Below are 27,704 nucleotides of genomic sequence, written 5' to 3' on the forward strand. Positions count from 1 at the left end.
TTATTCTGCTTTATACTACCATGATAATAAGTAATATTAAGTGTTGAATACTTAAGCTCATCCAAGAACATGATTTCTACAGGAGTCCTGTATGATGTAATGAAGGCCACAACTGCCATGATTCCACTCTCAGTCACTGCATCATCAAATTACATCTTTGTTTGTTGTGAATACACGCCTTCTAGTGGCCAAAATTTAACTTTAAAAAAACTTTAAACAGTAGTATGTTTAAGATGCTATTTATTGTGTAATGTATTTGCTTATGTAATTAAGTCTTTTCCGAATAACTGAGATGAAAAAATACATGATTTCTTGTATTTTCCAGAGTGTCAGGCGGCGAGCTGTTTGATCGCATTGTGGAGAGGGGCTTTTACACGGAGCAGGACGCCAGTGCATTAATCAAACAAGTTCTGGATGCTGTAAATTACCTGCACTCACTCGGGATTGTCCACCGAGACCTGAAGGTGATGATTTCCCCTGACTGATTTCCTTCACAACAAAACGAATCAATAACACTGAGATATACAGTGTCGTCATATGCAGTTTATACGTGAAGTTGAACCGGGAGACGTGAAAGGTCACCGCGTCGTGATCACTCACTTTCACCACAGTGGAAACAAGACGTACGGCGTAAATAACTCTCAGTGACTTTATAACCTAATCTCTCTCTCTCTCTCTCTCTCTCTCTTGTCTCCTGACAGCCGGAGAATCTGCTGTACTTCAACCCACATGAGGAGTCCAAGATTATGATAAGTGATTTTGGGCTGTCCAAGATGGAGGGCGCAGCCAATGACATCATGTCCACAGCCTGCGGGACGCCGGGATATGTGGGTAAGGCTGGCAAAATGTTAAATATCAGTATGAATCTGCATTGAATGTGAAAATGGTAGTAATTTTATTTAAATGTTATTTTTATTTATTTATTTTTCTTCTTTGCATAATTGTATGCACTAAGATGAACAGTGCTCAACAGAAATGAGTTCATCTCATTTTGAAAATGAACATTTTTATATCTTTTAATGAATATAGGTTATATATTATGGTGTACACTTGAACAAAAAAAGATTTATTAAACAGATACATTTATTTAAATAATAGTTTAGTCAGTGAACATCTTTAGAAATAGAAAGACAATACACTTAGTAGTAGATAAGTCTTTTTGTTGAATTTTTCAGTAAAACTTTTTAACAGAGCAACTCAAAAATATACAAAAAACAAAGTACATGAAATAAAAAGGAAAGCAAATACCAGGTGAAATAATACTAATCAACAGAAAAAAGTAATGAAAAAATATAATAAAAAAAAAAACATTAAGGGGTGAGTTGGGGGGGGGGGGGAGCTTACAATTCACGTATTTGGAATAAATCTGATCTCAAAATATGACAGGAAGGGTCTCCAAACTTTGAAGAACCTGTTATTTGAGCCTTTGGTGCTATATTTGATTTTTTCTAGCTTTAGATATGTCATGACATTTTCTACCCATTTAGTATGTGTTGGTGGTTTAGTTGACTTCCACTGCAAAAGTATAAGCCTTCGGGCCAACAAAGAATAGAACGCTAGTGCATTTAATTGACCTGCTGGTAGTGCAAAGTTTTCAGGTGTCACACCAAACATTGCCATTACTGGATCTGGTTGTATCTCCTTTTCACATATATAGGAAAAAGTCCAAAATGGTCTTAGGGATGGACACGTCCAGAACATATGCCCCAAGGTGGCCTCATCTCTGTGGCACCTAGAACATATTGGATCAATTTCTGGGAATATTCTTGACAGTTTGCTTTTAGAAGTGCAGCCTATGAATTATTTTAAATTGTAATAAACCGTGTTTGACGCAGACAATACACTTAGGAAAAAAAATTACTAACTACAAAATTTCAAGAGAATTTTATACATTTTTTGTTTCTCTTGAATTTTGCTCTTTTTAAATTTTTTATTTATTATTTTTCCTCTAACATATACATCTACCAGTGTACTAATTTTGGATTGTTATCATAAGTTATTTTGCTAGATTAGCTTCAGATTTGGCTTCAGTGCTGACTAATTTAACGTATACGCACAAATGTTATATTGTAAAGCTTCCTATAGAAAATATAAATCTAAATGAGAGACTTGTGAGGCGTGTACGCATATGCAGTTGAAGTCAGAATTATTCACCCCCCCCCCCCTTTGTATTTTTTTCTTCTTTTTTAAATATTTCCCAAATTATGTTTAACAGAGCAAGGAAATTTTCACAGTATTTCTAATAATATTTTTTCTTCTGGAAATTTTTTTTTTATTTGTGTCATTTCGACTAGAATAAAAGCAATTTAGAGTTTTTTATGAACCGTTTTAAGGTCAAAATTATTAGCCCCTTTAAGCGTTATTTTTTTTCGACTGTCTACAGAACAAACCATCGTTATACACTAACTTGCCTAATTACCCTAACCTGCCTAGTTAAACTAATTTAAAAGTTAAACCTTCAACTGTCACTTTAAGCTGTATAGAAGTGTCTTGAAATATATCTAGTAAAATATTATTTACTGTCATCATGGCAAAGATAACAGAAATCAGTTATTAGAAATGAGTTATTAAAACTATTATGTTTAGAAATGTGTTGAAAAAACTCTGTTAAACAGAAATTGGGTGAAAAATTAAACAGGGGGGCTAATAATTCAGGGGGGATAATAATTCTGACTGAATAATTCTGACTGAATAATTCTGACTGAATAATTCTGAATAGTTCTGTATATAGGATATGAAGGTATAATATATCTATTATAGCGAAGTACAGTATATAATTTAAATAGGGCATGTGTATGTAAAATATGCACAATTCACTTTAAATTTGTCATAAAAAGTCAACCTTTTTAAACCTATATAAAAATATTTATATATATATATTTATTCTGGTGAAAATTAAACAGTTCTAAGCACATTTTCTGGCAATTCACAAAAAGACAATAAAGTGGTTAAAACAGCTTTTAAATTAAATAACATTTAAAAAATCTAGATTTAATAAAAATATTTATTATCAAATATTTGTTCATCTACACCAATATAGAAATCTGGCAATATATGCAAATTAAATGTATGACATACAAGTTCATGTTTGGATTTCACATATAAAACCTATACATGTCACATATCCAACATATATTTATAAATACTGCAAAAATGGCAATTTTAAGCCACTGGAATAACAAAAATGCACATATATGTTCAAATATATTAGTTATATATATATATATATATATATATATATGTTCATATGGTGGCTCAGTATTTAGCACTGTCACCTCACAGCAAGAAGGTTGCTGGTTCGAGTCCCGGTTGGGTCAGTTGACTTTTTTTTGTGGAGTTTGCATGTTCTCCCTGTGTTGGTGTGGGTTTCCTCCAGGTGCTCCGCTTATCCCCACAATCCAAAGATATGTGGTATAAAACTAAATTGGCCGTACTGTGTGACTGCGTGTGTAAATGTGTGTGTGTGTGTGTGTGTGTGTGTGTGAGTATGGGTGTTTCCCAGTACTGGGTTGTGGCTGGAAGGGCATTCGCTGCGTAAAACTTCATATAAATAAGGAACTAAGCCGAAGGAAAATGAATTAATGAATGTTCATATATAGCCATAAACCAGATTTCCACATGGGTGTTAATATTTATGTGAGTAAATGATGGTCATTTGTGTGTGTGTGTGCGTGCGTGCGTGCGTGCGTGTGTGTGTGTGTGTGTGTGTGTGTGTGTGTGTTCCTTTATTAATCCTTTATTTCATGACTTTTCTCTCTCTCTCTTTTAATACTGTAGCTCCAGAAGTATTAGCACAAAAGCCTTACAGCAAGGCTGTGGACTGCTGGTCTATCGGAGTTATTGCTTACATCTTGTGAGTAGTTTTATCCAACCATTTTACATGGATCACATTAAAAAGAGGTCTTTAGGATAAAATACACTGAAAAATGATGTCTGCAAAATTGTCGCAAATTTATACGTGTTGAATTTAAACAAACAAATTACATTTAGTAATGTGTGAAAATGAGTAAATCCAAAGAATCATCTTTGAATAACTTTGTTCAGTGTACTAAATCCTCTGTCTCCCCAGGTTATGTGGATACCCTCCATTTTACGATGAGAATGACTCTAAACTGTTTGAGCAAATACTGAAGGCAGAATATGAGTTTGATTCGCCATATTGGGATGATATTTCTGATTCAGGTGAGGGTGACTCATCATATATTGTGGTGAAAAGATTGCTCACACACACACACGCACACACACACACACACGCAAAGAAAATTCTGTCATTATTTCAATCTTGTGTATATTTAGATTTTTTGCTGAATTCAAAATAAGATACTTCGATGAAGGCGATGCGGTGAAGCAGTAGGTAGTGCTGTCGCCTCACAACAAGAAGGCCGCTGATTCGAGCCTCGGCTGGGTCAGTTGGCATTTCTGTGAGGAGTTTGCATGTTCTCCCTGCATTCGTGTGGGTTTCCTCCGGGTGCTCCGGTTTCCCCCACAGTCCAAAGACATGTGGTACAGGTGAATTGGGTAGGCTAAATTGTCCGTAGTGTATGTGTGTGTGAATAAGTGTGTATGTGTTTCCCAGTGATGGTGGATGCTGGAAGGGCATCCGCTGCATAAAACAAATGCTGGATGAGTTGGCGGTTCATTCCGCGGTGGCGACCCCGGTTTAATAAAGGGACTAAGCCAAAAAGAAAATGAATGAATGAATGAATATTTCGATGAATGTTAGTAATCAGCCTATTTTTGAGATCCATTGAGTTCCATTATATTTTAGGGGTGTAACAATACATGTATTTGTATAAGTTTATACATTGTTATTTTAACCCCTGCCTGAAGTGAAACCTTGAGAACTTCCAGTTTTAGATCTTTTTATTTAAAGAGCCCATATTATAGATGAAATAGGGTCATATTTAGGTTGTAAGGGTCTCCAACAACAGTCTAATATGCATGCAAGGTCAAACAACACTTTGATGGTCTTATAATATGCATTTATTTTTACCTAATTATCCCAGCGACTCCCATATGAATCGTTCAGCGATTCATTTGTACCCAAACCCGTCCTCAGCGCGAAGCTAATCTGCGCTGATTGGACCAATGACAGGCTGCTGCGATTGGTCGACGACACTGACAGGCTTCAGGGCGAGACAGAGTGAAATGCCCAGCAGATTATCAACAATATAAAAGTAGTCACAGTGTACACACGCTTCATAGTGGATTTTGGCTGCCAGTGGGTGAATGTAAATATAGACGATGGACTAGAAAATACTGACGACTAACTATTTTATCAAGCAAAAAGTCCAAGAACTGGCGAGGATATGTCTTAGCAGTCTACTTGCTCTTTTTACACACACGCACACACAGGGCCGGCGCGTCCAGAATAGAGACGGCGCGGCGGCGACACCTCCCTCCCCCTCCGCGTCCTCAGTTACATCCGCGATTACAACCCTAAGATACAACCCTAACCCCCCCGGTCCTCATTTTACAAACGGGTCCCTTTGATCACCCTTTGCCTAGAGCTTTACCCTATTCAGAGACACACACACACACACACACATCAACCTCCTAAGAGGAGACACTCACACAAACGACCGTCCTCAGAGGAGCCACACACACACACATTACACACACACACATAGCTGACTATCCATAAACAAAGCGGCACGCGTCGCGTTTTCAACGTGGCTTTACACGCGATATGAGAATATAAAGAGTTAACCTGATACAGTACACGCGGTTACAAGTAACAAAACACAACTAAATGCATAATTTGCAAGCTAGAGTAAACGAGGCAACAATTTTAATCGCACGTACTTACACTGGTGAAATGGGGGAAGAAACTGATTCATTATCCACTGATCCTTGTTCTGACAGTCTTTACCGATCCTTCCTTTAACAAACTGATGAAGTCTTCTTTGTAAGCAGGTAGTTTCCAGAGGCTCTCGATCTGCTCAAGGCTAGGCTATATGCTAAGGTTTCATCTTTGATTAGACTGTCAATAATCTCCATCTGCACAGCGTGACTTCATTCTACCGATGTCTGTGTGTGTCTCTGTGTGTGTGTGTGTGTGTGTGACTTTTTTCTGTTAGTGGGCGGGGCCGCAGGTTTCAAATCTCCCGGGCTTGCGCGTGCAACTACTTGTGTTTCGTAGCTGCGTCATCGCGAAACACCTAATAACTCGTTATCAAGACGACTCGTTTGAAGCACTATGAGTCGACTCTTTTATAGATGAATCAATAGTTTTAAACACTGTAAACTTACAGATTTAAGCCTTAGCTGGATATTTCACTTCACTTAGAGCTGTGTGACACACTACATGGAAGGGCATTTTCAAAAAGCCATAATATGGGCTCTTTAACATTATTAATTCAAGAGATCAATCTATAAATAAAACACAAGACATTTAATAATTGGAAGAGACTTTGTGTTTTGTTACTTTTGATCATAAGTTGTGTTATCTTTCAAATCAAAGCTTTTTTCAGTACACTCCAACAATAAATTCTTAAAATTAGTGCTGGCAAAAGTTATTATTTTCTGAATTATTCAGTTTAGTTATTATTACATTTATTTAAAACACTTAATTTAGGCAAAAATAAATCATGATTAATAATAAAATGGTGTATATTTATTATGTATATATAAATACACACCTGCATGCATATATTTGAGAACATGATTATTTATATTTAGATATAAAATATATATGAATTTAATCATTTTTATATAAATTTACATATCTATGTAACTAAATAGTTTAGTTTTTATATTTCTGTGTGTGTGTGTGTGTATTACATTTACAGTTGAAGTCAAAATGATTAGCCCTGTAGGGATGATTTACAGCTTAACCCAAAGAATGACCAGTCTGTCAGATGAAGAAGAGCTGGAGTCAGAGATTCAAATAAATAAATAAAGTTTACTGAAGATAATTTGCAGTTTCATCAGCAGAAGCCAGCTTCAACACTCGCAATGAGTTCCTGGGCCGCTCTGCTTACAATCATAAATCAACACATCAGTTATACTCGCATAACGTCAGTAACTGTGTCACACATATAGGTGTTCTAACCTGATTGGTTAAAACACAGATAGACTAAGTAAATTTCCACATGGGTGTGCGCGTACAATTCTGAACAATATTTCAAGCATATAAACGTCAGACATCCACTTGACAGTTTAGAACTGACTTCAGACCTGTGAAACGGATCCACAATCAAATCAAACACACACACTTAAAGTACAATCTGTTTCTTACCCAAGGCTGAGTGTACTCTCAGCCGTCTTTATTAAAACTGGTTAAATAATCTACATTCAGGCAGTTAGGTCCTTACTAAAGTCTATCTTGAATAAAAAGTAAAATCACTTTAAACATAATTAACACAGAATAATAATATCAAAATCAGTTTAGACAATATTAGCACATAGCAATATAAATAGGAACACAGTTGTACAGTTAATTTCAATCGTCCAGCCCTTCAATTCCACTCGAGGTCTCTATGACCTCTGACTTAATTTGGTGGCTCCTGAAAATAGATTTACTAAGAGAAAGGCAAACGCACTGAACATTCTTATGTTAAGCAATGTGTTAACTTGAATCATTATTCAAATAATCATAATAATAAAGTAATGAGAAAAAGGATAAATGTTGATCCCTGCTGGGACGGCTACTAAACACCAGTATGGTAACACGCATAAAATTAAAGTCATGAAATATACATGTTTATCAACATTAGATGTAACATAGATCTCTAATGTAGATAACTGATGGGGAAACAACTAAAAAGATCCATAGTAATGCCAACAAAAAGCATAAAAAGTGATGTGCCATACAGGGAATTCTGGGAAAGTCAATTTACGGTTATTCACCGTATATATTAAGGAAACATACTGTTAACCAGGTTACAGATTTGTACTGTAGCATTTTTACAGTTTTTTTTTACCGTTGAAATCACGGCCATTTTTCCGTGTATTGTAAAGTGGTACCAGGTTTTGCTTGACATCAGTATCAGTAACGATGACAGAATTTTCCATTTTCAAAAATATACTATCATATATGCTTAAATTCATTCATTCCAACGTCATGCTTTGATTATGTGCTAAATATTGGAGGAAATGACACATACCTGCCTTTATCTCTTTCACCCACTGAAGCGCCATCGTTTGGTTTCTGATGTTTGCTTGTTACTGACAGTCACGACTTAGTTCCCCCCTCCCATTGGCAACACTTTAATAAGGGCTGTTCAAAAGTAACACTGAGGTTTTGCAGCCATATATAAATCATCAGTCGAAAAGCATTATCTGGCGCTGGGAAAAAAACTAAACAAATCGACACCCACACCACAAGCTGTTCTCTGGTGTCTGGGGAAAGTGTAGGAGGGTGTCATTTTTTCACAATTAGATCTGCGCCCTTGTGTAACCGATTCAGCGCTTTTTTTCCCTTCTTTTTCATTTTGCACATTTGTGTTGTTTTATAGCAAAAGACTTCATTAATAACCTGATGCAGAAAGATCCAGAAAAGAGGTTCACCTGTGACGAGGCTCTTCGGCATCCGTGGTGAGCAGAAATGGATTGGAGAAACACTTTATTGATTGCATTTATGAGGAAAAATATTCTTGTATGTATTAGGTGAATATCATATAGTCTGTCATGAAAATATCTGTCAAAAGTTTGGGGTCAGTCAGATTTTTAAATGTTTTTAAATAAGCTTATTCTGCTCACCAAGGCTGCATTTATTTGATCAAAATACAGTACAAATTGTAATATTGTGAACTGTTATTGCACTATAAAATAACTGTTCAAAAGTAGTTCATCATTTAATTAAATCATTTATTCTAGTGATTTAAAGATGTATTTTCAGCTTCATTACTCCAGTCTTTAGAGTTGCATGATCCTTCAGAAATCACTCTATTATTATTATTATTATTATTATTATTATTATTATTATTATTATTATTATTATTATTGTTGTTGTTGTTGTTGTTGTTGTTGTTGTTATTATTATTATTATTATTATTATTATTATTATTATTATTATTATTATCGTTATTATTATTATTGTTATTATTATTATTATTATTATTATCATTATTGTTGTTATTATTATTATTATCATCATTATTATTGTTATTATTATTATTGTTATTATTATTATCATCATCATTATTGTTATTATTATTATTATTATTATTATTATTATTATTGTTATTATTATTATTATTATTATTATTATTATTATTATTATTATTATTATTATCATTATTGTTATTATTATTATTATCATTATTATTATTATTATTATTGTTATTGTTGTTGTTTTTTCTTGTTGTTGTTGTTGTTATTAATGTTGTTATTATTGTTATTATTATTATTATTATTATTATTATTAATGGCAATAGTAATAAAAGCAGTTATAACTGGAGTAATAATTTCATTTGAAACTACATACAATAAGAAAGCAGTTATTTAAAATGTTAATAAATATTTAACAATTTAACAATTATTTTACATTTAATAAATGCTGCCTTGATGAACAAAACAATTTTCTTTAAAAAAACTGACCGCAAAAACTTTTGACCAGTAGTGTATATCTTTGAGTTTCAGATTTCTGATTATTCTTAAAAGGCTTGGTATACATGTTTATACCATGATACGTAAATACTTTTCATAGTATCATAGTTTTATTTTCATGGTAGTTTTCAAGTATAATATCTACTATATATATATATATATATATATATATATATATATATATATATATATATATATATATATATATATATATATATATATATATATATATATATATATATATATATATATATATATATAGTGCATCTGGAAAGTATTCACGTACTTCACTTTTTCCACATTTTTCATTTATTTCCTCAACATTCTACACACAATACCCCATGACAATGTGAAAAATACAAAAGCTGAAAAATCACATGTACAGAAGTATTCACAGCCTTTGCTTAATACTTTGTTTATGCACCTTTGGCAGCAATTACAGTCTCAAGTCTTTGAATATGATGCCATAGGCTTGGCACACCTGTGTTTGGGAATTTTTGCCCATTCCTCTTTGCAGTACCTCTCAAGCTCTGGTTCTCAAAATCAGGTTGGATGGGAAGCGACGGTGTACAGCAATTTTCAGATCTCTCCAAAAATGTTCTGTAGGATTTAGGTCTGGGCTCTGGCTGGGCCACTCAAGGACATTCACCGAGTTGTTGTGAAGCCACTCCATTGATATTTTGGCAGTGTGCTTTGGGTCATTGTCCTGCTGAAAGATGAACCGTCGCCCAAGTCTGAGGTCAAGAGCACTCTGAAGCAGGTTTTCATTCAGGATGTCTCTGTACATTGCTGCATTTATCTTTCCCTCTATCCTGACTAGTCTTCCAGTTCCCCAAAAACATCCCCAAAGCATGATGGTGGCATCACCATGCTTCACTGTAGGGATAATATTAGCCTGGTGGTGAGCGGCGCCTGGTTTTCTCCAAACGTAATGCCTGGCATTCACTCCAAAGAGTTAAATTTTAGTCTCATCAGACCAGAGAATTTTGTTTCTTATGGTCTGAGAGTCCTTCAGATGCCTTTGGGCAAATTCCAGGCAGGGAGTGGCTTCCGTCTGGCCGCTCTACCATACAGGCCTGATTGGTGGATTGCTGCACAGATGGTTCTTCTGTAAGGTTCTGCTCTCTCTATACAGAAGAACGCTGGAGCTCAGACAGAGTGACCATCGGGTTATTGATCACTTCCCTGACTAAGGCCCTTCTGGGACCTTATATAGACAGGTGTACGCCTTTTCAAATCATGTCCAATCAACTGAGTTTACCACAGGTGAACTCCAATTAAACCTGCTGAAACATCTCAAGAATGATCAGTGGAAACAGAATGTACCTGAGCTCAATTTAGAGCTTCACGCATACTTTCCAACACTCCTGTTTTTCCGGGAGTCTCCCATATTTCAGACCCGTCTCCCACCCATCTCCCGTATTGTTCTGTCTCCCGGAAAACTCCCGGAAAATTCCGCCCCAACAAAACTAATTTGTTACATAGATATTTAAATTATCTATAATTTGTATCATACTATATACATATATATTCATGTCTGAATATAGAGAATTTTTTTATATATGCATTTATGTGTTTATTTATATATACATAATAAATACACAGTACACACACTTATATCATGTCAAAATAAACTATTATTTTGGATGCAAATAATCTTTGCACAGCACTTCTATATAATATATTGCTAAATATAAAAGTAATCTTATCATTTTTAGAATGCATTTAACTGAAATTACTTAGAAAGTTACATTATAAATACTAATTATAATGTAAACTATAATTCATATATATTCTATAAATTATATCAGTTAAATGTTCTATAAATTGTTACGTCTATATTTTTACATTATAGTATTTAGTAATTTATTATATAGAAATGCAAAAATGAATTACATAGTACATTATAGTTACATTAGTTTTTAATTTTTTTCATTAAAGTAATTATATACTATATTATATACTATATTATATACAATACTCGAATATAGTCACAAAGTATCATAAAACTTTTTTTTTCCTCATGGATGTCAAATGATACAGCAGGAATCCACCTGCTAACACTCCTGTGATTTCAGGATAGCCGGTGATACTGCTCTCTGCAAGAACATCCACGAATCTGTCAGCCGACAGATGAAGAAAAACTTTGCCAAAGCAAAATGGCGAGTAAGTGACCAACTCCTTGCCTTTCCTAAATCATCCAATCATTCATGAAAGGATTTATCCACCTTCCCTTCTATGTTCTCCTCTTCCAGCAAGCCTTTAACGCAACCGCAGTGATCCGACACATGAGGCGTCTTCAGCTCGGCAGCAGTATGGATTCCTCTCAGCACAGAAAGCAGAATCCGACATCCATGCCTGGGAAGAGTCAGTCAGTGGATGTTTCCTCGGTTCATCGTAATGACTGTAAGTGTTAGTGCCACGATTATGCTTTTATTAAACATGACCTTCCATGAAGTGTGTGATGTGAAAGTTCTGCAAAGGTCACAACAAACTTTTCTTGTCTTCTAAAAAACAGAACCAAATCTGATCAGCCTGAAACTGTTTGTCAGTAATTCCAGTTTCACATCCTGCACAAACATATCTAAGTTTGTAACTAATTTGCATAATGCTAACCTATTGTTTTCATTGGCTGCCAGTGAATGACATTTACTTTGACCCTCAATTTCTGTAGTCTGTAAAGTCGCCTTTCCACTGCACATGACAATCTAAAAGTGACAGACAGGAAGTCATTCATTTCCAACGGAGAGTAGTCTGAGAGCGGCGTGGAATTTTTCTGTATGCGGAAAATTCGGATCCGATTTAAGCTGCAGATCTGTTAAAATATGTGTTATAAATTAATATTACTTTTGCGACTATACCGTATGCGACTGGCCGGCTGGATGTGATGTATTCCAGTGTTTTTTTAATGCTGTCTCCACATTCCCTCCAAAAAGTGGTGCATGACAAAACTGAAAATTCTGCACGACTGCCACAAGAGGGGGTATTCCGAAGGTCGAGTGCAGTGAAAAGGCAACTTAAAGGGCCATTCCAGTCTGATTTCACGAGGAAACTTAGCTATTTTACGCTTTGACAGTTTAGTGGCTAATTGGTATAAAAACGTACAAATATGTATGATTTTTGAAAGGAGGCGTGACACCAAACCACACCCCTAAACCCTACCGTCATTGGGGGATGAGCCAATAATAATAAATCTTACGCATGTGATCATACAAATTTATTTGAATTAGCCGCTAAATCTAAATTTACGAATTGTTGTGAGATATCATTGGCCATTAACACAAAAATCTTCACATCCAAAATAGTTTCTTTTGGTTTTTAGAATTAAAAAAAACGTTTATGTTTAACGTCAAATAAAACAGTTGTCATGACAACTTGCTACTGTAAATAGAAGTTCGCCCTGCCTCTAAGTTCTTTTGGTTGGTCCACTGCTTTGGAACTGACATTGATGAGCACAGCTGCGTGTTAAAGTCTGTGTAAGATCAAAATGTACAGTGTTTATTTTGCTAGCGCACAAAGTCTGTGTAAGATCAAAATGTTCAATGTTTATTTTGCTAGCGCACATTGTTATTGTTCACATAAAAAATTAATCAGTGCTAAATTAATCCATCGAAAAAAATTATCGTTTTGAGTTATTTCTGCGTTTGAAGTTGCGTTCCTTCTCTGTTGATGTCATTTTTGACGCCTTGAGCTACAACAATTTTAACCGCGCCCCTCTCACCATTAGGTTGCTTTCAGGGAATTATGCACAAAAATAAAACCCCGCCCCCTACTCAATATTCAGCTTCAGTTGAAGTACATCAACAAACTGAAATAAAACTCTCAGCAACTTGTGGTTCACGTAGATCTTGAAATCTGACACAGCATCTTATAAACACTGTACTCATGTGCGAGGAAGTGCAAAATGTGAGCGTAACATTCACACAGTAACGCATGTTTACATAGGAAAAAACAGCCTGATCTCACTACGAAACATAAGTATTTTACAATTTGTCAGTTTAATGGCTAATACGTACGAATTCCTACACGTTCAGTCATACAAAAATGTACCATTTAAAAAAGAAGGCATGGCACCCAACCCCACAAATGCACGATTCTGGAATTTGGTACCAATCGATATTGAAATTTTAAAAACGTCCATTTCTCATAACATTTGAGCGCTGAAATATTTCAACAGAAATTATTGGATTGGCCGTGAAGGTCATCAGTTTACCGAATTCACCACTGTTTACTGAGTGTAACCACAGATACAGGGACACTGGAGAATTTCAAAGCCGTGAATGGATCATGGACAAACCAGCTGATCGACGTGACTTTGAAATGCTCCAGTGTCCCTGTACCTAGGGTTACATTCAGTAAACAGCGGTGAGATTGGTGAACTGATGACCTTCACAGCCAATAACAGTCATTTCTGTTGAGCACATGAACCCAACAGCTCTCAAATGTTAGTGGGAAATGGGCATTTTTAAAATTTCAATAACAATTGATACCAAATTCCAGCATCGAGTACTCTAAACCCCACCGCCAACCCAGGGCCATGCACAGACCCTAAAGGGGCATGCACAGACCCTTGACGTGATCTCAAAGTGAAGAGCGGGGAGTGGGGTGTTTGTGCGATCGCAAAGTAAGGGAGGATGTTTGCCGATCGCAGTGAAGGGGGCGGGGGGATTGAGCAAGAGGGGCACCTCAGCCAATGAGGGCAAAGGGGCAGTGGCTCTAGCCATCGGGCCACCCCCCTGTGCACGGGACTGCCTAAACCCAACCGTCATTGGGGGATAAGCAAATCGTACTAAATTGTACGAATGAGATCATACAAATTCATACAAATTAGCCACTAAATCAAGAAATTGTGTTGGAAAAACAATGGAAATGTAGCGCATTGGAATAAAAAAAAAAAACATTTATGTGTGAATCCCCACAGAAAGCTTCCAAAATATTGCAGACATCAGGTGTTATTTTTAAACCTTCATTGTAAATCGACTGAAATGTAATAATTGTGTTGACGATGTGTGTTGATCCTGCTGATTTACTCATGACCAGTGCTGTGCTGTGTGTTGTATTATGTCGTGTTGTCAAACAGCCCTTGAAGAGGGTGTTATCTTTGTCTAGGTTCGCCCAAACAAACGTCAAACTCTTCCTCGAGGACGGGAAAGCCAGAACGACACACGCGGCCATCAACTGTCACCACCATCATCACCGGCTCCAAATGACATCACTTCCTGTGAGACTGCTCACCTAATTGATGCACTTTGTTGGTGGAAAAAAATGTGTTATCTGATATGTAATGGTAACTTCCATTGTCCGCAGTCACCCACTCAAACCAGTTTCCCTTTCTGGAAAGCAGACGGGATGCTAAACGGTTTCCAATATGGCGGCCTGCGCATTTAAGGGGACGGTTTTGCAGAGTAAAGCTCATGATTTGGGCAGTTTATGTGGTGGAGATTGCAAAAATATATATAATAATTAAAATATTGTGTAGATAAAATGATTTTCATTCATTCATTGTAACTTTTTACTGCTGTATTTCAACTTGCTGCTGTTTCGAACAGCCAAATGATAAAGGATGTGAGGTTTACAGAATGTCAATGGAAGTTGATGTAGTATAGTAAACACATAATTTCCATCAAGTACACATACAAATAAACCCTACAGTGCTGGATGTGTCTGGCATTATTAATGGGCAAATTGTATAAAAATAGAAACGTGCACTTCAGTGGTTTTGTTCATATCACCAAAAGATTCTAGAGTGATTTGTGTGTTAAATGATAACAATATATTGTCGCCAATATGTATAAACTTATGATTCAGTCCTGGGTGCATCTGGTATTTATTAACAAGCAACTGAGGGATGTGAATAATGTATAAAAAATGAAAATGTGCAGTTTTATGATTTGTTTTTTATTATCAACAACTTGTTAATATCAGTGAAAGATTCGGGAGTGATTTGTGTGTCAAATAGCCACAATTATTGTCATCCAGTTTAGATAAACGTCATGAGGGAATGAAAGATCTGAATATTGTATACAAAAATAATGGAAATGTGCGGTTTATTGGTTTCATTGGCAATTTGTTAATACTAGTAAAAAAATCTGAAGTGATTTGTGGTGTAAAATGGTGGCGAAAGCACTTTTTATAAGTGCTTTGTGTATGTTTTGGATTTATTTTGTACGCTCTGCTTTTTATAGTATCATTTTGGTCGTGTTTTACATCGCAGTGATTATGTTACATAGTAGTTTCTGTGCAAATAGAAGTATTTTTTGCCGTTGATTAATTGTAATATAGGCACTGTAATGTAAATTGCTATATAATTTTATTCTTTTAACTGTAACTAATGAAATTTCAGAAAACTTGACCCGTGATTGTGTTTTGTCACAGATCGAAATGAGAAGTATCAGCTTCAGTGTGACAAACGTTTGTATTTGCTGATCTTGTGTTTCAGTGAAGTGAAATTTACTAACAAAAAATAAAAGTTCACAGTGTACAGATGCAAACAACAGTTTTCCAGTTCCGCTGAAGCTGTTTTGATATGATGTTGTCCATTGATATACGGCGGTGGGAGATTCAACGCTTAAACCTTGCATGTCATCTTGGTCTTCTTCATACCAGCCCTCTGAATTTAGCAGCTTCGTGCTGGTTCTTACATTCAGGTCGGAAAAAATGATGTAAGCTGTGTTTTCTCCTCAGTGGATTTGTTCTGTGGTGAGTGCTGTTTTTTTTGTTTAGTTTTTTTGGTGAGTTGATTTCAAGTTTTCATTAAACACAAAGATAACACTTTGATTATTATTGTTTGTACTTCTTTGAATAGTTTTTATTTCACCAAATTGACAGATTTACAGCACATAATATGTTTGGATGGCAAGACTTTGCATTGTTTCAGCTTAGAATGGATAAAAGATGGGTTTAAAAGCTGACTAAGATATTTTTTATGTAATACTGAAAATATTACAATAAGTTATTTGTGCAAAGACTTCTGCCATAGGCTATGGGGAAAAATATACAGAAAATACGTTTTTAACTATAACTAAACTTACATTAAGAGCCTAAAATGAATAAATGTACATCCTTTTTTGAAAAGAACTATGATACAACGATTACATGTTTTTCATGCATGATTATATTATTGATATTTTCTGCTTGCATGTGCACATTGTACATTAAAAACCTTCACAGAAATATGCTGTGAAGTATATAGACTACTATTAAGCTCTCTACCCGTGTTTTTGTAGTTTTCCCGCTGTTCTAGATGTAGTTTTCCTGCTGTTTTAGATGGTGTGTCGGTTATATTCGTATGACGGGTCCAGACCGTCATAGTGAAACTCTCTCCACTGCTCGGTCTTCTCTCTGGTGCGCTCGTCTTGCTCTTGAGGGAAAAAAGTTTAAATTTAATCGTTACATGTGAGTTTAGAATGTTAATCATGTCCACAAAGTACAAATCAAGTCTTTGATCAAGTTTTTGATGTAAATATTTGATGTTTTTCTGCGCTAGTGTAGCCTGAATATATTTCTCCCAAATTTCAAGCTTAAATTCAAGTTAACATTGTCTTTTGGATTAGTTTTTATATATAGGCCTCTATTTGATCAGAATAGCCTAACAATGTTTTGCTTGTTAATGCTTGTTTAATCATTTTTGCGTGAAATATAGCAAAGTTCCTTGGATATTCACGGTGAATGATCTAAGGATGCTACCAACGCTGCCTGATGCAACATGGCCGACAGGTAAGTGATTTGAGCCTGACAGACTCACCGTCATTTTCTTCTTCAGCGTAATTCTCATATTTATTCCTCTGTTCCTCGTGATACTCCCTTCTTCTCTCATCTGCGGCCAGTCTCTGTCTCTGTTCAGCTAAGAAACAACAAAATGTGAGGAAAAAATGTTAATTAAAAACAGAATCGGGCTCATGGTCAAAACAATGAAGGTGAAGTATTCTAAAATTCACGAATTATTTACAAAAACCTTCAACAATGTAAACAAACCATTTTTTTCTTGTTAAAAACTGAATGTTAGCTTGGGAAAAGCCTGATAGGAGGTGTTTTCATCTTTTGTATATAATAATAATGACGTTACTCTTTTACTAAAACAAAACAACAACAAATGACAACCAACAACCTTGAAACAAAAACATTACTTGATTAAATACTATAGCATGTTTAATTTTTGTTGTATTAGGATGTTGTTAGCATGTTGCTAGCATGTTTTATCATGATACTAACATGCTGTAAAACTTAGGCTACCTTACATATTTTAGCACTTAGCTATAAACATGTTTGTAGCATCGTTGATTCATGCGAACATAAATTAGCATGCTGCGAGCATATTTCTTGCATATTTAAACATAAGACTAGCATAAAATCCCTGCTTAAATAAAGCTGGTTGGTGGGATTTAGCTGGTCGACCAGCCTGGTTTTAGAGGGCATTTGGCCATTTCCAGCCTGGTCTAAGCTGGTCAGGCTGGAAAATGACCAGCTAACCCAACTTGACCAGCCTGGTTTAAGCTGCGCATAGCTGGTTTTGGCTGGGCTCCCCATGTAAACAAGTTGGCAAACTACAATGTTCAAATAACTTTGGTCAGAGATGGAAATACATAGCATTCAATAATATTTTTAACTCGATGTACAAAGTCTATGTTCTTACTTTTTTCTATTCAGTTTATTAATGTGCTGTAGAAGATCATAGTGGCACAAAATGCAGCATTAAAAACATCTGTTATAGAAATATTTCAGTCAATACTTTTTTTTTGTGTGGAAATTAGTATTTTTGTAGCATTATCCTAGCGTGTTTTAACACATTACTAGTATGAAATGGCATGTTGCCAGCATGTTTAGTGTATTAATAAAATGCCTCAGCATGTTACTAGCATGAATTTAATGTTTCTTTCTGATTTCGAATGCTGATTGTCCAAATTACGAATGAAACACCCCAAAAGAAAAAAAGTAATTTTCCTTGCCTCACCATTTTGAAAACAATAACTCCCAATAATAAGTCAAACACCAATAAGTCAACAATAATGAGTCAAACACCAATTTTGGTGAGTAAACAACAACCATAAACGAACAATCTCACGCCAGGCCAAAGCAAAGGCATGTAAAAACAGAGCTGCTCCTCCAGCACTGGGAGACTGGAGTCTGCTTTCTCCAGGCTGTCCTGTGGTTCCTGCATTCCTCAGCCGGCTCAAATGCTGCACCTGTGTGCCTGGCGCAAAACACTAAATAGCCTCTTTATTTTACACCAGGAAAATCTGACCGAAAACCCACACAAGCCACAAATGTGATGATGTGAGTGATGCTGATTTACTTTGCAAGATTTGATATAGTGACTTTTTAAATATATATGCTACTGTTAAAAATATGCGATTTAGTAAGAATTTTTTAGCACTATAAAAACTGCATTAATAAAAGTTTTTTTTTATAAAATATATTAGAAAAAATCTCTCCAAAGCTGCATTCATTAGTTCAAAAATTAAAGTAAAAAATATCGTTTTAAATGTATATGCATTGCATTTAAATGATCATTCATTCATTTATTTTATTTTCGGCTTAGTCCCATTGCATTTAAATGAACTACATGAAAATATTTGTAATTATTATTATTATTTTTTAAATAAGTTAATGGAAAATCTAAATATCCACCAGTGAATATAACATTTTTCAGTGTGATGGTCACAGAAAATATGCAGATATGACATTGAATCAATATTTATTATTATTATTATTATTAATATTATTATTATCAATGTTTAAAACAGTACTTTTATTGGAAATAGAGTTTTTATTTTTTTTTTAAGATTTTTTAATATTTCTTTTTCAGAACAACCCTTTCCCCAACAATTTAACCCTTCACAGATGAGGGAATAGATAAAAAATATGATCATTTGAAATTGTATTTTTTAATAAAACTAGAAAAAAATACAAAATAAACAAATAAATAAAAGCTACTGCCATCATAATTACTTTTTAGGGGATGCGTTTGTACATCAAGTCACATTGTGTTACACTGTAGCTGTCTCAGATTACATTGGTGATAGGTTAAGTAACTTCTAAATATGCGAATCTAAATAAGTTGTAAAACTTTTCCACCTCAGTCTTCATTTGCAGACATGCAGTCTTGTTTTCCATTACATAGACCTGTTTAAGTCTCAAAATCCACTGAGCCACCTTTGGAGAACCTTCTTCCATCTAATGTACTCTTATTATAATATTTTGCAACCAGTCATAATGTCCTTAGTGCAAATCTTGTTTCTTCATTAAACATTTCTTTGGACAGTGCTCCCAATAAGCACACAACTTGAGTGAGGCGTATTTCTATATCTAATATCTATTATTTATTTATTTTTTTACATTCTTCTAAAATTTTTAAATCCCAAAGACCCAAAAATGTGGGTATGATCTCCAATTTTACCACATTTTCTCTAGCACAAAGCAACAGATGGTCCTTTTACATATGTAGAAATTACAGAAGTATTAAAGTACACTGTAAAAGCCAACAGTCAACTTTATCAAATGAAATGAGTGTAGTTAACTCAAAATTGACTGAAAGTTAAATCTACTCATTTGAAAAGAGTTTTGAACTCAGTGTTGAAGGTAATGAGTTAAATAAATACCTCATTACTTACTAGTAAGTTCACAGTACTCATATAGATTAGTTTTTAACTCAAATGGTTTGTATCGATCGGTGTTCTCAAACGGTTTGAGTTGCCTTAACTTATTGGCTTTTACAGTACTCGGTTGGTTTGAGTTCTCTTCATTTATCAGGTTTTACTCTGCTCAAATTGCATCATTTACTCAAATGGATTAAGTTCACAGTACTCATTAGGATTAGTTTTCGATCTTAAAAGGTTTGTTGCAATCAAATGTTTTGAGTTAAACACTTAACTTTTGGGGTTTTACAGTGTACCTCATTTTTACTTTCCAGTCAAATTCTTTCCATAGTTGACTATTAATTCCTTTATGACATCCTTCACATAACTCAGACCTCATCCTCAATTATGGTATTTAGTTCTAGTCCCCGTTTTCCTTTAACATGATCTATATTTATACAGTGTTAGTTACTAATCTTTTAAATAAATAAGAGACGTGTCTTTTAGCTGGAAGAGTTCTAATGAAATTGATATTAATATAATAATACTAACAACAGCGATGCTAATACTTATAATAAATAATGTAATAATCAAATAATAACAGTTATACATTATAAAACATATATCTGTAAAACAAAACCTTTTAAAACTCTGAATTTGCTTGTAACATTAAAGAAATTGCAAGTAAAACATTGAAGTATTTTCACAAACTATTATTATTATTAATAAATCTGAAGATTCAAATGGTGTCTGCTTTTAAAACATTTACGTTTGCATGCAAGTATTTAAAAGAGTTTTCAAACAAGCACAAAAAATCCTCACCGTTTATCTCATCTTGGGTTTTCACAGCTCTCCTGCCCCTCCGTTTGAAGAAGCTGGCGGCGTCTGCTTCTGGCATGAAGATCTTCCTCAGTGCACCTTTATTACGAAGAACAACACCGATGAAGAACTCTGAGAAACATCTACAGCTTTTAGCATTAACTTCTTTAAGTCACCTTGAGGATTGACAGCATCCTTCTTATCAGATACAGCACCGTCGGCTCCTTCGAATACTGCAACACAGGAGAAATGGATAAGGTAAGTCCAACAAGTTTTGACTATTGGGCGACGCACTGGTAAATTAACACTTCCAGTTTACCACAGTGTGGCTACTCACAGGTGATGGCGAACAAAACAAGCAGACAGGTGAGAAGAGCAGGTTGAGTCCAGGACATGTTTAGATTTAGCGGAGCAGGAGTGAAGAAAAGGCTGCTGATGTTGTGAGGCTTGTGGTTGAGAGAGCAGTGAATGGAATTTGACCAGGAGGGGTGGAGGTTTGGGGAATGTGTTGATTTTGGGATGTGGGAGTGGCAGGAGAACATGAAGGTGGCTGAGATCGAGCTCTGTCGGGTGCAGCTTAGAGTGATCGATTAACCTGTTTATTTATTTGTTTGCTTGTTTGTTTATATATATATATATATATATATATATATATATATATATATATATATATATATATATATATATATATATATATATTTATATATATATATATATATATATATATATATATATATATATATATATATATATATTTATTTATTTATTTACTTATTTATTTATTTATCTACTTATTTACTTAATTATTTATCTACTTATTTACTTAATTATTTATCTACTTATTTATTTATTTATCTACTTATTTACTTATTTATCTACTTATTTATTTATTTATCTACTTTTTTATTTACTTATTTATCTACTTTTTTATTTACTTATTTATCTACTTTTTTATTTACTTGTTTATTTATTTATCTACTAATTTACTTATTTATCTACTTTTTTATTTACTTGTTTATTTATTTATCTACTAATTTACTTATTTATCTACTTTTTTATTTACTTATTTATTCTTCTACTTACCTATTTATTTATCTACTTATTTATTTATCTACTGATTTACTTTTTTATTTATAAACTTTATTTATTTATTTATTTATTTTCTTATCTACTTATTTATTTACTTATTTTTGTACTTATTTACTTAGGTATTTATTGACTTATTTATCTACTTATTTATTTATTTTTATTTACATATTTATCTTCCTATTTATTTATTTACTTATTTATTTACTTATTTATTTACTTATTTATTTTTATTTACTTATTTACATATTTATCTTCCTATTTATTTACTTATTTATTTATCTACTTATTTATTTTATTTACTTATTGAGTTATTTTTATCTAATTATTTGTTTATTTGTTTACTTATTTTTTTATTTATTTACTAATTTATTTATCTTATTTATTTATTTGCTTAATTTTTATCTGCTTATTTATCTACTTATTTATTTACTTATTTACTAATTTATTTTTATTTACTTATTTATTTTTCTACCTATTTATTTATTTTCTTATTTGTTTAACAATTTTTTTATTTACTTACATATTTACTTATTTATTTTTTTATTTATTTACTTATTTATTTGCTTATTTATGTACTTATTTACATATTTATTTATTTACTTATTTATTTACTTACATATTTACATATTTATTTTATTTATTTAATTATTTATCAGCTTATTTATTTACTGGTTTACTTATTTATTTAATTATTTATTTATTTACTTTATCTATATCTATAAAGACATACATACATTTATTTATTTATTTATTTAGTTAGTTAGTTAGTTAGTTAGTTAGTTAGTTAGTTACTTAGTTAGTTAGTTAGTTAGTTAGTTAGTTAGTTAGTTAGTTAGTTAGTTAGTTAGTTAGTTAGTTAGTTAGTTTGTTAGTTAGTTATTTAACAGTTGTAATAGGGCAGGGGTTCCCAAACTTTATTTTGACCAGGAGGGGTGGAGATTGGTGGAATGTGTTGATTTTGGGATGTAGGATTTGCTGTTCAACGGGAAGGTGGCTGAGATCGGGGGGCAGCTTGGAGTGACCGAATAATCAAGGTATTGTTATTCATATTATTGTGTATTATTTGAGCTACACAGTTTTTTGTTTCTTTTTTTATAGCTGTATTACCTCGTGTGACTGGACAATGTAAACAATGTAACAATTCACACCATTTAATACTGGCTTATTACCTGCCTATTTTTAATATATTAACTCTTTATTAGCACTTATAAAGTTTGATCTTAATTTACATCCCTCATCCATCCCAATACCTAAACCAAATTACTACCTTACTAACTATTAATAAGCAGCTAATTAATATTTTATTGAGTTAAAAGGCTTAGTTAATGGTTAGTTCATAGCGTGAAATGAACAAAATGAAAACAAAATAATTATTTTTTCAACACACTATACAAGTTCCTCATAATATTCCTAGTCTACATTCTTGCATACTTTTTCTTCACACTTTACATTTCTTACATCTAACCCCCCCAAAAATAATATTGGCCCTCATACAAAAATATGACCTTTTCAGCAAATGATTGAGACATGTTTCTGGCCCCAGAATTCCCGAAATACGGAGAGCGCTTTCACCCTGAGGGGTGTGATCCAACACAAGGGTTCCTCTCATGCCTCTCGCCTCAGGCTGGAGAAACGTCTGCGCTTCTCTGTTTATTCAAGGTTTTTTTTTCAAGCTGGATTCGAGCCAATAGCAGGACGCAGTGAATGATGAAATTGTGAGGGCCTCTTTCCTAGAGTCTGGGGCCCGGAGAAACTGAGATGTGAGAATATGTAAAGGAAAGGCTTAGAAAAAGACGCGCAGTGCACTGAAGGAAAAGAAGTTTGAGAACACTGTGGCACATGTCTGCTTGAAATATTGAGTCACTGGACAGTCATAAACATGCCAAAACTTACAGCTTTTTTGGCCTTCAGAATGAAGGCTGGGTTGCTGGAGGATCTTTGAAGATGTTTGACTTGTGTTTTAGCTTTGAAGCTTTTGTGGAAGCATTGTTAATGGGTAGTTAAAGGGATAGTTCACCCAAAAATGAAAATATTGTCATCATATACTTATTCGCTTGTAACAAACTGGTTTGAGTTTGAGAAAGTGTTCATATTTTCAATGAACTCCCTTTATAAGTAATATAGAAACACTTTTGTTTGGGTTTTACACTACCTGACAAAAATCTTGTTGTCGCAACAGAATAATAACTTGACTTCTAGTTGATCATTTGGCAAAGTGGCAGAAGGTAGATTTTCTGCATCCCAATCATCACAAATACTGCAGAAGACCTACTGAAACCCGCATGGACTCAATATTCTCAGACAAATCAGTCAAGTTTGGTGAAGGAAAAGTCATGGTTTGGGGTTACATTCAGTATGAGGTGGCGCGAGAGATTCTGCAGAGTGGATGGCAACATCAACAGCCTGAGGTATGAAGACATTTGTGCTGCCCATTACATTACAAACCACAGGAGAGGGCAAATTCTCCAGCAGGATAGCGCTCCTTCTCATACTTCAGCCTCCACATCAAAGTTCCTGAAAGCAAAAAAGGTCAAGGTGCTGCAGGATTGGCCAGCCCAGTCACCAGACATAAACATTATTGAGCATGTCTGGGGTAAGATGAAGGAAAGAATCTTGATAAACTCTGGGAGTCCTGCAAGAACACTTTCTTTGCCATTCCAGATGACTTTATTAATAAGTGATTTGAGTCATTGCTGAGATGTATGGGTGCAGTCGTCCACGCTCATGGGAGTCATACACCATATTAAATCTTTCTCCACTGCAGCATGACTTTATATTCTATACTGTACATTATTTCTGTTAAGTGACAAGACTTTTGTCTAAGCAAAGTCAGACCTTACTGTCCTAATTAAAGAGTTAATAATCAAGGCATGATTATATTTTATTTAGGTAAAACTAAGCGTAATCTAGAGGCCTTTACCTTTCATATAAGCCACTTGTGATACCAAATGATCAACTAGAAGTCAACTTATTATTTGTTGTTCCTAAAACTTGGATAGGCGACAAGACTTTTGTCAGGCAGTGTATTTGTTTGATTTAGGACTGTACAGCCACAGTCATTCACTGTCTGTCCTGGAGGGAGTGCCAGAGTGCTAGATCTTCCTGATTCTTTATTAAACGCTGACTCAAAAGAAGGGGATAAATGAATAATGTCAAATTAAACATTCAAATGCATATTAAGTGACCTACTTTTTGCTTCAGACCATTAAAAATGGGTAAAAATGAGACATTCAGCTGCATTGAGATCCTAAATATTTCTGAGAGATAACCATATTGGACCTTAAATGGATAGTTCAACCAAAAATTTACATTTTACTCAAAAAGTAAATTTTACTGTAACAGTTTTAAAATGTACTCAACCTCAAGTGGATCAAAAGCTTAACACAAAAGAAGATATTTTGGAAAATGTTTGAAACCTGTAACCATTGATTTCCTATTGTAGGAATACAAAGTGAAGTGAATGGTTATGTCACGGATTGGTCAGGCTCTCACGATCCCCACTCACGAAGATCACCATCACCTGACTTCTAATGAGCACACAGCTGCATCACATTCACGAGCACCAGATAAAAGCACAGCACTCCAGTCGCTCATTGTCCGGGCTCGTCTCGACGAAAGCGGACAACTGAGCGACCACTCAGCGTAGTCATCCTCAGCTAAAACAAACGCTTTACTTACCTGTTCTCTTTGTATTCCTCCTAGTCTTCCTGGTCCACCCGAATCGTCCTGTCTTCCAGTCCTTCCAAGTCTGTGTCATCCTCTGTCAGCTGTATCTGGTGTGTGCTGTCCATCCTCGTGTATTCCTGTTACCCAGCCACGGAGGAAAAGACCCCAACATCATTCCTGATCCTCCTGGCTATCCTTCATGTGCTCCTTGTTGTCATTTAATAAACACCCTAACGTTTCCTTACCTCTGTCTCCTGTCCGCTTCATAACAGAAGCCCGGACCAATAACGACGACAACATGAGCACCCCCGATCACTTTCAAGAGCTGGTGGACCAGTTGAAGCGGATTCTACAGCCACCAGCTCCACTTTCCAACGCACCACCAGCACCGAGCACTTCCGCCTCCACAGTTTCTTCTTCGGCCCTTCCTTCCAGTCCCATGGCCCGACCAGCGCCCTACTCAGGCGGAGCGGGGGAGTGCAATGGTTTTCTGTTACAATGTTCCCTCATATTCGAAATGCAACCTTCTCTATATCCCACAGATAAGTCAAAGATCGCCTACATCGTATCACTACTCTCTGGGCCTGCACTTAAATGGGCTGAGACGATCTGGAACCAAGCCGGGCCGGTCATGAATTCCATCACTACCTTCACGGAGTATTTCAAAGAGGTGTTTGGACGTTCTGATGGGGAAGTAGCCGCTGGAGAGCAGCTGTATCATCTAAAGCAAGGTACTCTATCTACACAGGAATATGCTCTCCGGTTTCGCACTCTAGCAGCTGCAAGTGGATGGAATGAGAGATCGTTGTTGACCACGTACCGGCTCGGCTTGGAACCCACTCTCCGAATCCAGCTGGCCACATTAGATGATACTATGGGTCTGGAGAGATTCATCCAACATTCTCTCCGATGTTCCGATCGTCTCCGTTCCTATCAACAGGACACCATCACCCCCCTCGTCTGCACTCCTCCAATCGCCTGAGTCAACAGCCTCTCCAGAACCAGAACCCATGATAATAGAGTCTGGAAGACTGACATCAGCGGAACGACAGAGGAGGCTGACCCGGGGTCTGTGTCTATACTGCGGTGTCAGTGGACACACCCGTATGGAGTGTCCCCTTCGTCCCATTCGGACTTCAGTGAGTGTATTCAGTACGAATATTGAACAATGTAAACCACTTACTACCACCGTACAAATAACTACTGCCTCTATTTCTCTCCTTGTCACAGCCCTCATCGACTCCGGGTCAGCAGGGAACTTCATCTCCCAATCCCTCTGTCGTCAACTCCACCTACGTACTGAGGCGTCCTCGCATATATACCAGATACAACCGATAACCCAGTGCACTCGATCTTCGACCCGTATCCATCGACAATGCGAAGACATCCTTCTTCAAGTGGGGTTGTTACATCAAGAGAGGATTCAATTTCTGGTTCTGGAGGGTGCAAATATGGACATCATTCTAGGGCGCCCGTGGCTGGTGAAGCACGATCCCATCATCTCTTGGGGCACAGGAGAGATAAAGAAATGGGGATCTGGATGTACACCTACCTGTTTTCCAAATCTCCCTCTTCAAGGTCGGAACCCCCATTTCTTTGTTTACAACATCGGTCGAGAGTCCTCCTGAGAAGCAGTCTATCCACATTCCTAAGGAGTACAGCTCCTTTCATGATGTCTTCTGCCCCAAGAGAGCTTCCCAGCTACCGCCGCATCGGCCATGGGACTGCGCGATCGACCTAGTTCCAGATGCCCAGTTGCCAAGAGGTAGGATCTACCCGCTCTCGCTTCCAGAGAATCAGGCAATGGAAGATTACATAAGGGAGGCTCTGAGTCAGGGGTACATACGTCACTCAAAATCACCAGCCGCCTCAAGCTTCTTCTTTGTGGCCAAGAAGGACGGAGGGCTGCGTCCATGCATCGACTACAGGGTCCTAAATAACGGTACAGTAAAATACCGATATCCCCTTCCTCTGGTACCAGCCGCTTTGGAACAGCTCCGAGAA

General features: G+C 35.5%; 3 protein-coding genes across 5 annotated transcripts in view; 2 read left to right on the forward strand and 1 right to left on the reverse strand.

Annotated features, from left to right (window-relative positions):
- camk1db (calcium/calmodulin-dependent protein kinase 1Db) overlaps window positions 1-16,275 on the forward strand; it is a 43,786-nt gene extending 27,511 nt beyond the window's left edge. The window contains exons 4-12 of one of the 3 annotated variants that reach the window (XM_056451739.1): window positions 326-464; window positions 702-831; window positions 3,778-3,853; window positions 4,070-4,182; window positions 8,460-8,538; window positions 11,631-11,718; window positions 11,808-11,958; window positions 14,662-14,773; window positions 14,860-16,275. In XM_056451739.1, coding sequence (XP_056307714.1) covers window positions 326-464; window positions 702-831; window positions 3,778-3,853; window positions 4,070-4,182; window positions 8,460-8,538; window positions 11,631-11,718; window positions 11,808-11,958; window positions 14,662-14,762 — 877 coding nt within the window. In that variant the 3' untranslated portion in view covers window positions 14,763-14,773; window positions 14,860-16,275. Of the gene's footprint in view, window positions 1-325; window positions 465-701; window positions 832-3,777; window positions 3,854-4,069; window positions 4,183-8,459; window positions 8,539-11,630; window positions 11,719-11,807; window positions 11,959-14,632 lie in introns of all 3 variants that reach the window. The other 2 variants (XM_056451738.1, XM_056451740.1) reach the window with 2 other exon arrangements.
- Window positions 1-25,940, forward strand: part of sergef (secretion regulating guanine nucleotide exchange factor) — a 168,593-nt gene extending 142,653 nt beyond the window's left edge. The window contains exon 10 of the mRNA XM_056451741.1: window positions 25,737-25,940. Within this exon, the coding sequence (XP_056307716.1) occupies window positions 25,737-25,922 (186 nt within the window). The 3' untranslated portion in view covers window positions 25,923-25,940. The remainder of the gene's footprint in view (window positions 1-25,736) is intronic.
- ucmab (upper zone of growth plate and cartilage matrix associated b) lies at window positions 16,625-21,409 on the reverse strand. Its single transcript, XM_056451750.1, has 5 exons — window positions 21,283-21,409; window positions 21,122-21,178; window positions 20,949-21,044; window positions 17,297-17,395; window positions 16,625-16,912 (listed from the first exon to the last, which is right to left on the reverse strand). The coding sequence occupies exons 1-5, from the start codon at window positions 21,338-21,340 to the stop codon at window positions 16,815-16,817; spliced, it is 408 nt and encodes a 135-aa protein (XP_056307725.1). The 5' UTR covers window positions 21,341-21,409; the 3' UTR covers window positions 16,625-16,814.
- Window positions 25,941-27,704: the final 1,764 nt, after the last annotated feature.

The sequence above is a fragment of the Danio aesculapii genome, chromosome 25, assembly GCF_903798145.1.
Source record: "Danio aesculapii chromosome 25, fDanAes4.1, whole genome shotgun sequence".
Taxonomy (NCBI): domain Eukaryota; kingdom Metazoa; phylum Chordata; class Actinopteri; order Cypriniformes; family Danionidae; genus Danio; species Danio aesculapii.